Below are 12783 nucleotides of genomic sequence, written 5' to 3' on the forward strand. Positions count from 1 at the left end.
AAGCATTTGTTGAGCACCTGCTACCTGCCAGATACTGTGCTTAGCATCAGAAAAAAGATATACACAGATTTTTGCCTTTAAGTGGCTTATAATCATTTTGAGTGAGGGCATCTTTTGCCTCTTTCTCTTGAGTTCAGACTTAATGTTCCCAGCTTCTTGCTGAACCTCTTGGCAAAAGTGTCCTTAAGCACCTTAAACATTATGTGAAAAAATGGAATTTATTGTCTTCCTTTTCCAAAATAAAATCTGAAAACTTCTTATCTCTATAAACAAGTTTTCTTTCTCATCTCTTAACGGCATCACCATTCTTATAAATTGTAAAAGGCTCGAAATTTTATTGTCTTGTAGTCTCTCTTATCAAGTCCTGTCATATCTGCTTCTTCAGTATCCCCTGTGTTCTTTCCCATTCACATTAAGGCTGTCATTAATTCTGACGTGCTATTTCCAGTCTTCTAACTAATCTTTCTACACTCTTAATTTTATTCTATTACACTCTTAATTTCATTCTGTCTCTTTCCTGTCCAACCTGCACATTGCTGTCAGATTAATGATTATGAAAGACAGTTTTCATTATGTTACTTCTCTGAAAACTTTTCTGCCTTTCCATTTATTACAAAATAAAATCCAGACTCCTGAGCTTGACATTTAACAATCTCTACAATCATTTTCAGATATTCCTTTCTTATATGATTTTACTATTATTCCCTTACACATCCTAAATTCCAACCAAATTTTGTCATTTCTGTGCAGTCCTGCCACTTTGTCTTTGCCTAATGTATTCTCCCTCTATTTTTACCAAAGGACATGTTCTCTATCTTCCTTGAGCTACCATGGCTACTTTGTTAGTACCTCTTATATTACCTATCATATCTACTTGTAATTATGGTTACTTTTTATAGTTTATTTTCCTAAGTAAATTGGAAGCTCCATAGGGGCAAAGATCAGCTTTTATTTTTCTTCATATCCTTCAAAGTTCTTAGCACTATGCTTTGCACAGAATAAGTGCCTAGTACATGTTTTCTACATTGAATTGATAAGTATATGAATTTCATAATCTTAAACTGTACCACCCCTTTGTTCATTATCTTGCTTTTTTACTTCATGAAAAAAAATAGAAGCCATTAGGGCCAGAACTTCTAAACTTTCTGCTACCAAACAAACCAAACTTTTATATCTCTATATCAATTCTTTCATCCTTCCTTTTCCCTAAGATCAGTGTTTCCACCTAAACTTTGAATTGCAGCCCCTCTTGTCTTCTCAGGAATCTTATAGCACTGATTTTCCCTTATCTATTGTATATTCAACCTCTCTGCCTCCTCCACTGGATATGTTCACCTCTCTCTTATCTTTAAAAATACCAACAACCACACTCTTTCTAGGTACCACTGGATGGCTCCCTATTTCTTTCTTCATTATTCCTTGAGCAAATTACTGAGTACCTGTTATGTGCCTTGTATAGTGCTCGGTGCTAAGAGTACTATGGTGATTAAAAACAAAACTTTATACCCTCGTGGAGCATTTTTTTTTCATTTATCAATACTTCAATTACTTGCTTTTTTAAAAATATTTATTTATTTATTTGGCTGTGTCGGGTCTTAGTTGCAGCACACAGGATCTTTGTTGCAGCATGCAGGGTCTTTCGTTGCGGCGTGTGAGCTTTTCTCTAGTTGTGGCGTGCAAACTTAGTTGTCCCGCGGCATGTGGGATCTTAGTTCCCTGACCAGGGATCAAACCCATGTCCTCTGCGTTGGAAGGCAGATTCTTAACCACTGGACCACTGGGGAGGTCCCCCATTACCTTCTTTTAATTCAAACATTTATACACAAAGAAAGGTTTCCATGCTTTAATTTTTAAACATAATATACAGAACCACAATACTATTTCAATTGCAAATCATGGGAGATCACATTCAAATATGCTTGGATTTGACAAGTTGCTATTACAATACTGAGAAAAGATTATAAGAATTAAATAGTTTTATGGTAACTGCTATGGAAGAGTGGTTCCATGGTGCTATAAGTTCCTGAAACAGAAATCTGACCTAGTCAGGTCAGGAGAGGCTTCCCTCTGAGGAAGTGGCATTTAAGTCAAGATCTGAAGAATAAGTAGGAGTTAAAGTGAGAAGGGAGGGGAGAGCCGACTATTCAATATGAATAGCACAGGTAGAAGCCCTTCTATGGGAAAGAATATACCAAGTACAAGGGTCTGAAATAAGGCCAATGTGGCTAGAATAGAAAGAGCAAAAGGGAACACAGTCTGAGATGAAAGTGGAGATGTCACTTTTAGGGGCCAGGCCAAGGAGGGCCTCTTAAGGAGTTTTGAGTTTTTCTAAGAACAGTGAATAGCCATTTGAAGGTTGTTAAGCACTGGCTGCAGTGTAGATACTGGATTTGAATAGATCAAGAGTAATTATAAGAAGTTAAGTGTAGTTATTGGACTGATATGGTTAAGAAAGGACAATAGCTTATATTAAGGGAACCTGGTGGTGGCAAAGGATAAAAGTGGATTCAGAAAATATTTTTGAGGTAAAAATCTAAACTTGGGTTTGGATGTGGGGAGAGAGAAGGCTTTTAAGGATGTGTCCAAGGTTTCAGAAACAAATTAAATTTAAAAATGTAAATTTGTGTATGTGCATCTGTATATGTGTATCTGTTCCTGCTTAGTCCGTGGGGTTTCCTAACAATAACTTTAATATATGCAAATTATATATAAACAGTTTCCATCTCAGAGTGTTCCCTAAGAAGCTGCTATTGGAGATCATTGCCATATGGCTCAAAGTTCACTTGTCTGCCACTAGAAGCAAGTCTTAGTATGAAGTTATTATTATAGCTCAGTGCTTTTTTGGCAAGGAAAGGTAGGGAAAGATGAATGTGAAATATTCTTAACACTTCATTTGGGGACCATCTATTCTTTTCATTTCTGGTTGTTTATTTTTGACTGAGTTATTCTAATGCATGTTGTCTACTTTAGAAACTAAGTATTTGGAGGATGAACAGAAAGACAATCCTGTGGAAGAGTGGGATTCTGAAATGAAGTCTGCAGAGAAAGGTAACTGAATTAATTAAGGAGATAAATGGGGGGAAAAAAATCCCCTGTTCTGAGTTTATTTATTTATTTAGGTAAGATTAGTGAGATAGACTTTTCAATAAAACAGATGATTTTTGTACCAATATTTTAATGTGTACATTCTGATAGATTTATTTTTCTTTTCAAAGAACTGGAACAGCTGAAAACTGAAGAAGAAAAGCTTCAAAGGTTAGTCTTCTGTTTGAGTGTTAGAAAATACGCTAAACTTCACATGGCTAAGTGACTTCCTACCTCCAGAAACTGACAAGATTGAGGGCATGAGTATTGACTAAGGCTGAGTCAGAGCTTCGACTGTACTTTGAACTTGACCTTGGAGGCCATCTTAGTCAGTAATATTTTCTAAGCATTTATTGTTTACAGAGCATTAATCCATTAATCCAAGGCAGTAGTTCTCAAGCTTGTAAAATATCAGGATCCTGGGCTTCCCTGGTGGCGCAGTGGTTGAGAGTCCGCCTACCGATGCAGGGGACACGGGTTTGTGACCCGGTCCGGGAGGATCCCACATGCCGCGGAGCGGCTGGGCCCATGAGCCATGGCCGCTGAGCCTGTGCGTCCGGAGCCTGTGCTCCGCAAGGGGAGAGGCCACAACAGCGAGAGGCCCGCGTACTGCAAAAAAACAAAACAAAACAAAAAAAATATCAGGATCCTATTAAAGAAAATCTAGCATTAAACTGCTTTTATATGGCACTTAAGTATAAATAAATATAAAATGAGGTATGTGTTTCTTTTTTTTTTTTTTTTTTTTTTTTTTTTTTGCCGTACACAGGCCTCTCATTGTTGTGGCCTCTCCCGTTGTGGAGCACAGGCTCTGGACGCGCAGGCTCAGCGGCCATGGCCCACAGGCCCAGCCGCTCCATGGTATGTTGGATCTTCCCGGACCGGGGCACGAACCCGTGTCCCCTGCATCAGCAGGCGGACTCTCAACCACTGCGCCACCAGGGAAGCCCGTGTGTGTCTTATACTCTGGATCTTATTTAACTATAAGACTAAAAGAAATCAAATACAAATAATGGCAAAACCAAAAAAATTCCAATTGAAAATGTAAATTTGACAGGTGATAATATCAATATTTGGCTAAAAATAAATTGATGCTAGCAAAATGACTAACAAATTATAAGTTCTATTTAGCTCTAATAAACTAAACAAAACCAAATGCAGGCACTGAAATTATGTCATGTCTCAGTTTTATGTTGGGCATTCTTACGGTCTACATTATGCTTACATTTTTAACATCAAAATGAAAATGTAAATTTTAATAATAATCCTAAAGAACATGTGAACCCCTAAGAATATCTTCATGGATCCCAATTTGAGCGCCATTGATTTAGGCCTTTCCTAATTAGACCCAAACTTCTAGTTTAATGCTTATTAAAAAAAAAAAAAACTAAGAATGCAAAATGGATGTCATACCCCTCACTGGGGAGCCATTTAGCACATGACTTTTTGTCATAAACTTTTAATGAAGTCTGAATTCTCTAACAGTGGCCTTATCTTTCTCTAAATACCTGGTTTGATTTGCAGAAATCTCTTAGAGCTGGAGGTACAGAAAAAGCAGACCCTTGCTCAAATAGACTTTGTGCAAAAACAAACAAATAGAACTGAAGAGCTACTGGATCATTTGAGGTAAGGAAAAGTAGGTGACATTAACTTGTGTTTTATCCTGTACCTTCACGGTTGTCTAAATCCACTAGTGCAGTTGACATGTGTTTGTAATGTGTATCACTGTTTTTAACCTATAATACAATGCATTCTCAAAAAAAAGTTAATATACTCAACACTAAGCTGAAAGTATACAAGGTGGGAGAGCTATGGAATTATAATTTTTAAATATTTAATATTTTATATTGCCTAGACTTGGTTTTTCTCTGATATACAACTCAAGATTGAGTCCATTCTTATTTCTTTCAAAAGCATAAGTTTGTATATTCACAATATTGGAATTAAAATAATGATTGTCTCCCAAGACAGTAGAAAACTCCAGCAGCTGCTGATGGTACTATTCAGGTGGTATAAGAAGTTAACTCTCTTCTTTTATCTCAAAAAGTGTTTTTTTTGTCTTGTTTATTCTCTCTTCAGCTTGTCTGAATGGGATGTCATTGAGTGGAGTGATGATCAAGCTATATTCACCTTTCTTTATGACACAGTAGAACTCACCATCACCTTTGGAGAGCCAGTAGGTGAGTAGCAAGAATAAGATAATTCCCCTGCACATAAATGTACGGCTAAACTTACTAAAGATTCATATCTCTATTTTAATACAATAATAACTATTGACATAATAAAAGCACTGCTGAAAATCTTAATTAAAAGAGGCAATCACTTTAATTAGTGATAATAGAATTTTATTTTATTAAATAAAAAATAAAATAAAAATTCAGCTAGTGAATGTTACCCTTTGTCGAATTACATTAGATAGAAATTTTGCCTATCCAAAATAATGGATCAACATGCTATTCATATCTGTTTACTCTGAGTTCCTTTTTTCCATCTGTCTTTTGTGATAGAGAATTTACTCTAATGGCTGATGATTCTTGACTGGTTGTTTTTTTGTATATAAGTTAACCTAAAAAGCTAATTGGAAATTCTGTGTGTATTGGTAGGTTTATCAAAGTAGGTAGACATCACTATATGGTAACTTGACAGAGTCCTAGCTATTTTGTTAAAATCTCCTGTCAGTATCTTTAGGTCTTTTCTCTTGAAACAGATAGCTTCAGCATGGCCAACCCTGGGTGATCATGGCCAAATTGAAACTTAGGATCTTTATAATCTCCCAGCCTCCAAGCCCAATTCTCCTTAAAAGTTCCTGGGAATTCCCTGGCAGTCCAGTGGTTAGGACTTGGAGCTTTCACTACTATGGCCCCGGGTTTAATCCCAGGTTGAGGAACTAAGATCCCGCAAGCCGCATGGTGCGGCACCCCCAAAAAAAGTTCTTTTTCTAATGAATGCCATCAACTTCTGTTCAGGTTCAAAATTAAAACTTAGGAATCACTCTATACCTCTTTCTTTATTTTTATTTATTTATTTTTGGCTGCGTTGGGTCTTCGTTGCTGCACGCAGGCTCTCTCCAGTTGCGGCGAGTGGGGGCTGCTCTTCATTGTGGTGCACGGGCTTCTTATTGCATGCGGTGGCTTCTCTTGTTGCAGAGCATGGGCTCTAGGCACGTGGGCTTCAGTAGTTGTGGCACACAGGCTCAGTAGCTGTGGCTTGCGGGCTCTAGAGTGCAGGCTCAGTAGTTGTGGCGCATGGGCTTAGTTGCGCCGCGGCGTGTGGGATCTTCCCGGACCAGGGCTCGAACCCTTGTCCCCTGCATTGGCAGGAGGATTCTTAACCACTGCACCACCAGGGAAGTCCCTATACCTCTTTCTTCCTCACCAGGCATATCTAAATCATGAATAAGACTTATTGATTTTAATTTAATATTCATCTACTTTTTTGTGTCTCTCTATCAATAGTCATCTCTAATCTAAATGATTACAATAACACTATAGCTGGTCTTTCTGGATCTTTTCCTTTTCCTCTCCAATTCTTTCTCCTTCCTGTAGCAATAGTGATTGTTTAAAAGTTTATCATGCACCCCCTATTCTTAGACTAATGATCAAAATACTAATATAGCCTGTAAGGCCCTGCATGAATTGAATTTTTCCTCCTTTTCCTGCCTCATTTTACACTGTTCTCTGCACGTCAGCCACAATGGATTTCTTTCATTTCCTTAAAAGGTCATGGTCTTTCATGCTCAGTCATATTTCATCCTACCTCAGGACATTCATACTGATGTTTCTTATGCCTAGAAGCTCTTTCCCCTGTCTTAGTCCTTCTGGGCTGCCATTTTAAAAATACCATAAACTGAGTAGCTTATAAACAACTACTGGAGGCTGGAAGTTCAGTTCTGGAGGCTGGAAGTCCAAGGTAAGGATGCCAGCAGAGTCAGGCAAGGGCCCTTTTCCGGGTTGCAGACTTTTCATTGTATCCTCACATGACTGAAGGCCTAGTTAGCTCTCCAGGGTCTCTGTCTTGAGAGCACTAATCCCATTCCTGAGGGCTCCACCCTCGTGATCTAAGCAACTCCCAAAGGTCCCATCTCCTAATACTATCACACTGGGTATTAGGATTTCAGCCTATGAATTTCAGACCATAGCACCTCCTCTTCACTAAATAAATGTCTACTAATAGTCTTTAAGAGCTCAGCTAAATTATCACTTTCTCAGGAAAGTTTTCCCTGACTCTCCTTTACTCATTCCCTCCACTACTTGCCCTCCTGGTATGTGTTCTCATTGCTTCCTGCAGTTTTCTTAATTGAGCTTATTATAGTTTGTAGTTCTTGGTATGTTTATTAGTACAATTATCTGTGTGTCCCCCTGAGTTGTAAGCTTCTTTAGAGCATAGATTGATCATGTCTGTTTGTCTCACTGTCATATCCATGGTGAGTAATACATAGAAAATAATCAACAAAGTGAAAAGAATCAGAATTTGAGATACAGGAGATAACTGGTGTCTGGAAGAGCAATCAGCTCTCCTGGCTACCTAAAATTCATTACTATAATGCTGAAAGCATACATGATTTTCACTGTATTAGTACAAAGATAGTAGGTCTGGGGAGGTCATAGTCATTTTCTTTATATGGTTCCTGAAAATAATATTATCTTCACACAGAAGTTAGGGATCAAAGGAGGAGGCCCTGATAAATTACAAAAATGTTCCACACCTTAAATGTCATTTAAAGGCCTGCCCAGTTAATATAGTTCAGCATTCTCAGGGGAAACTTTGCATACACAGAGAATAATATGATTCAAGGATAAACCTTCAGCTGCCTATGAAAAAAACCTTGCTACCCAGAAAGAGGAGGATTCTAAAGTACTGAGTTATATGTGGTTTTGAATCAGATAATAAAAAGAAATACTGTCCTTCTGTTGGTTTTTCCTAGTTGGTCTCCGTTTCCTGGACAAGGCTTGTAGGAAGATTGTTGACCTGAATTTTCAATCTCTGTTAGATGGTAAGTTCAAAACATTTAAACCAACAAGACTTTGTTGGAAATTTACAAGTGTATATTGCTCCTTGCGAACTCTTTTACATACTAAATTAAATATAAACAACAACAATAATAATAATTTGTTCTTAGAAATGTGTATTAGACCTAAAACTGCTTGGGTATTGTTCCAAATATTGGGTGGGTTTTAAAAGAAATTTTTTTAAAAAGTTATTACTAGATCTTGAACAATGGTTAATAATAGCTATTTCCATAATTTACAAATTACCATTGTGAGTACTTACTCTGTATCAGGCATGTGTACTACTTACATCAACACTACTCCCCATTTTACAGTTAGGGAACTATAGCTCAAAAGAAGTAAGTATTGTGTTTAGGATCACTCCGCTAGTAAGGAAAGCCAGAATTTAAACTCAGGGTTATGTTACATTTAAGCCTATACTTTTAACTAAGTTCTATTCTATATGTGATAAAGGCTTGAGTTTATATCAGAATGTCTTATGTTCACTATATATGTTGATTTATGTGTTTGAAAATAAAATGGAGACGATACTTAGACACCTAGTAGTTTGAAGGTATTTTTAGTTAATATTTCTAGCTTGTATTTATATATATATATAAAATATATGAATGATAAGTAATACTCTGCTTTTGATTTTTTTTTCCCCTTCCTCAGAGGATAAAGCTCCTCCTTCCTCCCTTTTAGTTCATAACCTTATTTTCCAGTACATTGAGCAAAGGCAATCCTGGAAGAAGAAATGTACAACACAGCATCAGGTACCCAAGGTAAATTCCCATTGAAGTATTTAAAGGAAAATTATGTTAACTGTCCCAAACAGCAGAACTGAAATTTTATATATGTAATAGTGTATCCTGAAATGATAAATATATTAAATTGTTTAACTTTGGGGGGTTCTTTATAAAAGAGCCACTAAACACTGAAATGTTTTCATACTCTCATTTTTTTTTTTTTTTCCTATTTTTCCCAGATGCTTCAAGAAATCTCACTGGTAGTGAGCCATTGCAAACTTCTTGGAGAGGAGATTGAGTTTTTAAAGCGATGGGGACCAAATTATAACCTAATGAACATAGCTGTGAATAATACTGAGTAAGTGTGTTAGTTCCCTAGGGCTGCCATAACAAAGTACTACAAACTGGGTGGCTTAAACAACAGAAATTTATTGTCTCACAGCTCTGGAGGCTGAAAGTCTAAGATTGAGGTGTCAGCAGGGTCAGTTCCTTCTGATGGCTGTGAAAGAGAATCTTTTCCATGCCTCCCTCCTGACTTCTGGTGATTTGCTGGCAGTCTTTTGGCATTCCTTAGTTGTAAATATATAATCCAAATAGCATTTGGATTTCATTTTCACATGACATTCTTTTCACATGACATTCTTCCTGTGTGCATGTCTGTGTCCAAATGTTCCCTCTTGATTAGGACACCAGTCATTTTGGATTAGGGGCCCCACCCTACTCCAGGAGGACCTCATCTTAATTCATTAAATCTGCAATGACTCTGTTTACAAATTAGTTCATATTCTGATGTACTGGGGATTAGGGCTTCAACACATGAATTTTTAGGGGACACAGCTCAATCTATAACAGTAAGTAATTAGTTGAAAACTTATTAAGATAATTTATTTTATTGAGTTTCATGACTAATGAAAATACAACCATAATCATACTTTGTTGCAGTTGTTTTACTCTCTGTTTGTTTGATAAGGACAAGAAATGATGTATACCAAAGTTTCTCATGCCAGTATAAAAGCAAAATGTATTTGTGTTTCATTCTATTTTTGTTTTGTATTTTTAACTGAGGATCTTGTCTTTTACAGATTGAGGCTTTTATTCTGCAGCTCAGCAGCATTTGCAAAGTTTGAGATAACTTTGTCTCTCTCAGCCCATTACCCATCTGTCCCATTACCTTTCTCTATTCAAAATCACCTTGGAAACATTGGGTGAGTAAAAGGCCAGCAGGAAAGGGCCCCCAACTACTTTTTTACCTTTGTTATATCTTTTGAAAGATCTCTCAAAGTGATCAGAAAATGGATAGACCATAGTGAAAGCCAAATGTCACCTCTATCTGAGTTCATTTTGAAGAATTTGTTCTTTTAAAGTCAGTGACCTTCATTGCTATCTCCAGTGGATGCTGGAGACAGCTGGTCTATTTTTTTATACTTGCTCCACTTTTTGAACACCCCTACCTAAACAGGAATCAAGAAGGATAAAAATCCTGCATAAGCTTAGTCCAGATCATATTTGAACAACTTTTATGGTGCAGTCATAGTGCTTTTCTCAATTAGTCTGCGGAAACAGACCTAAAAATATTTCATTTCTACTGTATATTTTGTGACTTTTTGGACACACTGCTGACAGATTGTAAAGTGACAGAGTTTAGAATATGCCCACCTCAAATCCATCAGCAAACACCAACAGATATTTATAGCTAGAGAAAGCAGCTAAGTCAAGATACCTCACAATTATATACAGAATTGGTTCTTAGGCCTTACTTTTGGAATCTCAGTTTAAACTGGACAATCTAGCTATTTCCAGAAATACCTATTTGTGCTTTCTAGCAGACTCAGAAACTATACTCAAACTGTACTCTGATATGAATTGCACTGAAATTAAGACAAGTTCCAGAAAAATTAAGTAACCTTTTGTTCTTTACAGCCAAGATAAAATCGCTGCCATTCTGTCTAAAGCGCCACCGGAAGACAACTACCTAAAGAATGTAGTCAAGCAAATTTACCAAGATCTGCTTCAGGACTGACTGCCATTTCTACCAGTAGACCCATGGACTACAGTTGTAACAAATCAAGCACAGTACACTAAGTAACAATATTATGTCAGAGTCCCCACTGCTGTTTAATCATCTTTAGGTCATAGAAGCCTAAAATTTCTTCTGATGATGTTACAGTTAATTTGTATGGTTTTTAAATTTCTACAGTCAGGAGTAATGAAAGGCCTCAAATAGCCTGCTGTCCACTTACTCACCTTTCTACCAAAGGTTTAAGTAGTAGAACACGTAGGGAAAATTTCTCCTAACTAAAGTTGTGCTCTCCGCTTCAGTACAAGCCCTAAGGAGTAACTTTTAAGTATAAGAAAAGGTGTCACCACCGACAAAAACATTAGCCATTTTCCATATATAGGGCTGTGATTTTTAGTTGCTGGCTTCTGCCTACCAGGTATTTCTGGGGTAGTCATGTCTATTTACCAACCACTCATCCTCCTTTTGCTCCATTCCAGAGATGTTATTAAGAGAAAGCAATAGCACTCAGCTATTGGAATGGTTGCCATCTTTTCTCGAAGACCTTGCCTTCTTTTAAATAGTGTCTATTAGTATTTTCCTAATAAATATAATTTTGTAGGGAAAGTTAATTCATCTTTGGTCCAATACATATATGTAAATATATTAATTTGTTCTTGTGTTTGTGAGGTAGTAAGGAGATGTATATAGAAATGCAGAAAGATGTATAGACACCCTTCTGCCTGGGCAGTTTCTGTCTTTCTGAAGGATGCTTTCCAGCAAGATTCTCAGTCTCCTTTTATTTAATAACCAGCTTCAAACAATATCACACCCAAAATACAGGTTTGTCAAGTTTTGGCAATAGTAATGAACTTAATGTAAGTATTGGTTTCTGAAGCCATACGTTTCTCATACACAAAAATAAGCACATCATTGATATTGAATGATCAGTATTATCTGTAAGATAGACAAATATGAAAAAACTTCACCCAATCTTTAGTCAAATCCTAATCATGATAATTTTTGTTTCTCTTATATTGAAGCCTAAACTAAAATATATTTGCATTTTTAAACTAGTTCGTCTTAATATTTTGCATTATACTTTAGGATGGGGTTTAAAGACCTATGGGTCCCACGGATGTTATCTGCCCTTTTGATTGGCTTTTACTTCGGAGCTACTTTGTCAAAAGAGCAACTGGTCTTTTAAGCTTCAAAAGTCAACATAAAACTCATTTGCCATAAAAATCAAGATGTAGATGTTCCCTATTTCTGTGAACTCCTTGAAAAACTTTTAAAGTCACCAATATGGTCTATTTCTCATGAAACTTAAATTAGTTTTCTTACTGGAGTTATTTCTTTTCTGTAAAGCTAAAAAATAGAAGTTTTGTTTTATGCATTTTGGTAACCTGGAATGACCAGTTCCCAGAATGATTTGGCTTGTAATGATGGTCTCTGCTTTCTTGGGCTTGGAGTACATAATTGTAATATTTACCTAGTTATTTGCTTTTGTATTTGTTTAAAGTATTGGTTATTTTTATAAAATTCTTTGGAAGTTTTTCCTCTACTGATTGGAAGCAGATTAGTTTTTGTGCTATTAAAATAAGCTTATTATATGAAATATTTTAAAAGCAGTGTCTCTTTATGAAGTTTTTTTTTTTTTAACCATGTATCCAATACATCTTTGAAGATATGCCAAAGAAAGCTCCATTTAGGAACACCCACCTATTTGAAAACTCAGATAAGATTAAAGTATGTCAGGACCTTAATCAAAGAACCAGGTACAAACCATAGTTATCCTTATGTCTCTAAAGGACAGTAAAAGAAAGCTATTTTGAAGTTCCTTAGGAAACTATCACTTCTTATGAGTTAACGGAGTGGTTCTCAAAGTATAGTCCCTAGACCAGTAGCAGCAGCCTCACCCCAAAGCTGCTGAATTAGAAACGCTGAGGGAGGGGACCAGCAATCT

The 12783-nt window shown here is 36.6% G+C and overlaps 1 protein-coding gene across 1 annotated transcript in view; it reads left to right on the top strand.

The window, feature by feature from the left end:
• KNL1 (kinetochore scaffold 1) overlaps nucleotides 1-10841 on the top strand; it is a gene marked incomplete at both ends in the record, with an annotated part of 56689 nt that extends 45848 nt beyond the window's left edge. The window contains 9 exons of the mRNA XM_082848577.1: nucleotides 2971-3048; nucleotides 3216-3255; nucleotides 4609-4710; nucleotides 5164-5264; nucleotides 8009-8077; nucleotides 8748-8857; nucleotides 9061-9179; nucleotides 9904-10026; nucleotides 10742-10841. Coding sequence (XP_082704703.1) covers nucleotides 2971-3048; nucleotides 3216-3255; nucleotides 4609-4710; nucleotides 5164-5264; nucleotides 8009-8077; nucleotides 8748-8857; nucleotides 9061-9179; nucleotides 9904-10026; nucleotides 10742-10841 — 842 coding nt within the window. The remainder of the gene's footprint in view (nucleotides 1-2970; nucleotides 3049-3215; nucleotides 3256-4608; nucleotides 4711-5163; nucleotides 5265-8008; nucleotides 8078-8747; nucleotides 8858-9060; nucleotides 9180-9903; nucleotides 10027-10741) is intronic.
• Nucleotides 10842-12783: the final 1942 nt, after the last annotated feature.

The sequence above is a fragment of the Leucopleurus acutus genome (assembly GCF_964270905.1).
Source record: "Leucopleurus acutus genome assembly, chromosome: 1".
NCBI classification, from domain to species: domain Eukaryota; kingdom Metazoa; phylum Chordata; class Mammalia; order Artiodactyla; family Delphinidae; genus Leucopleurus; species Leucopleurus acutus.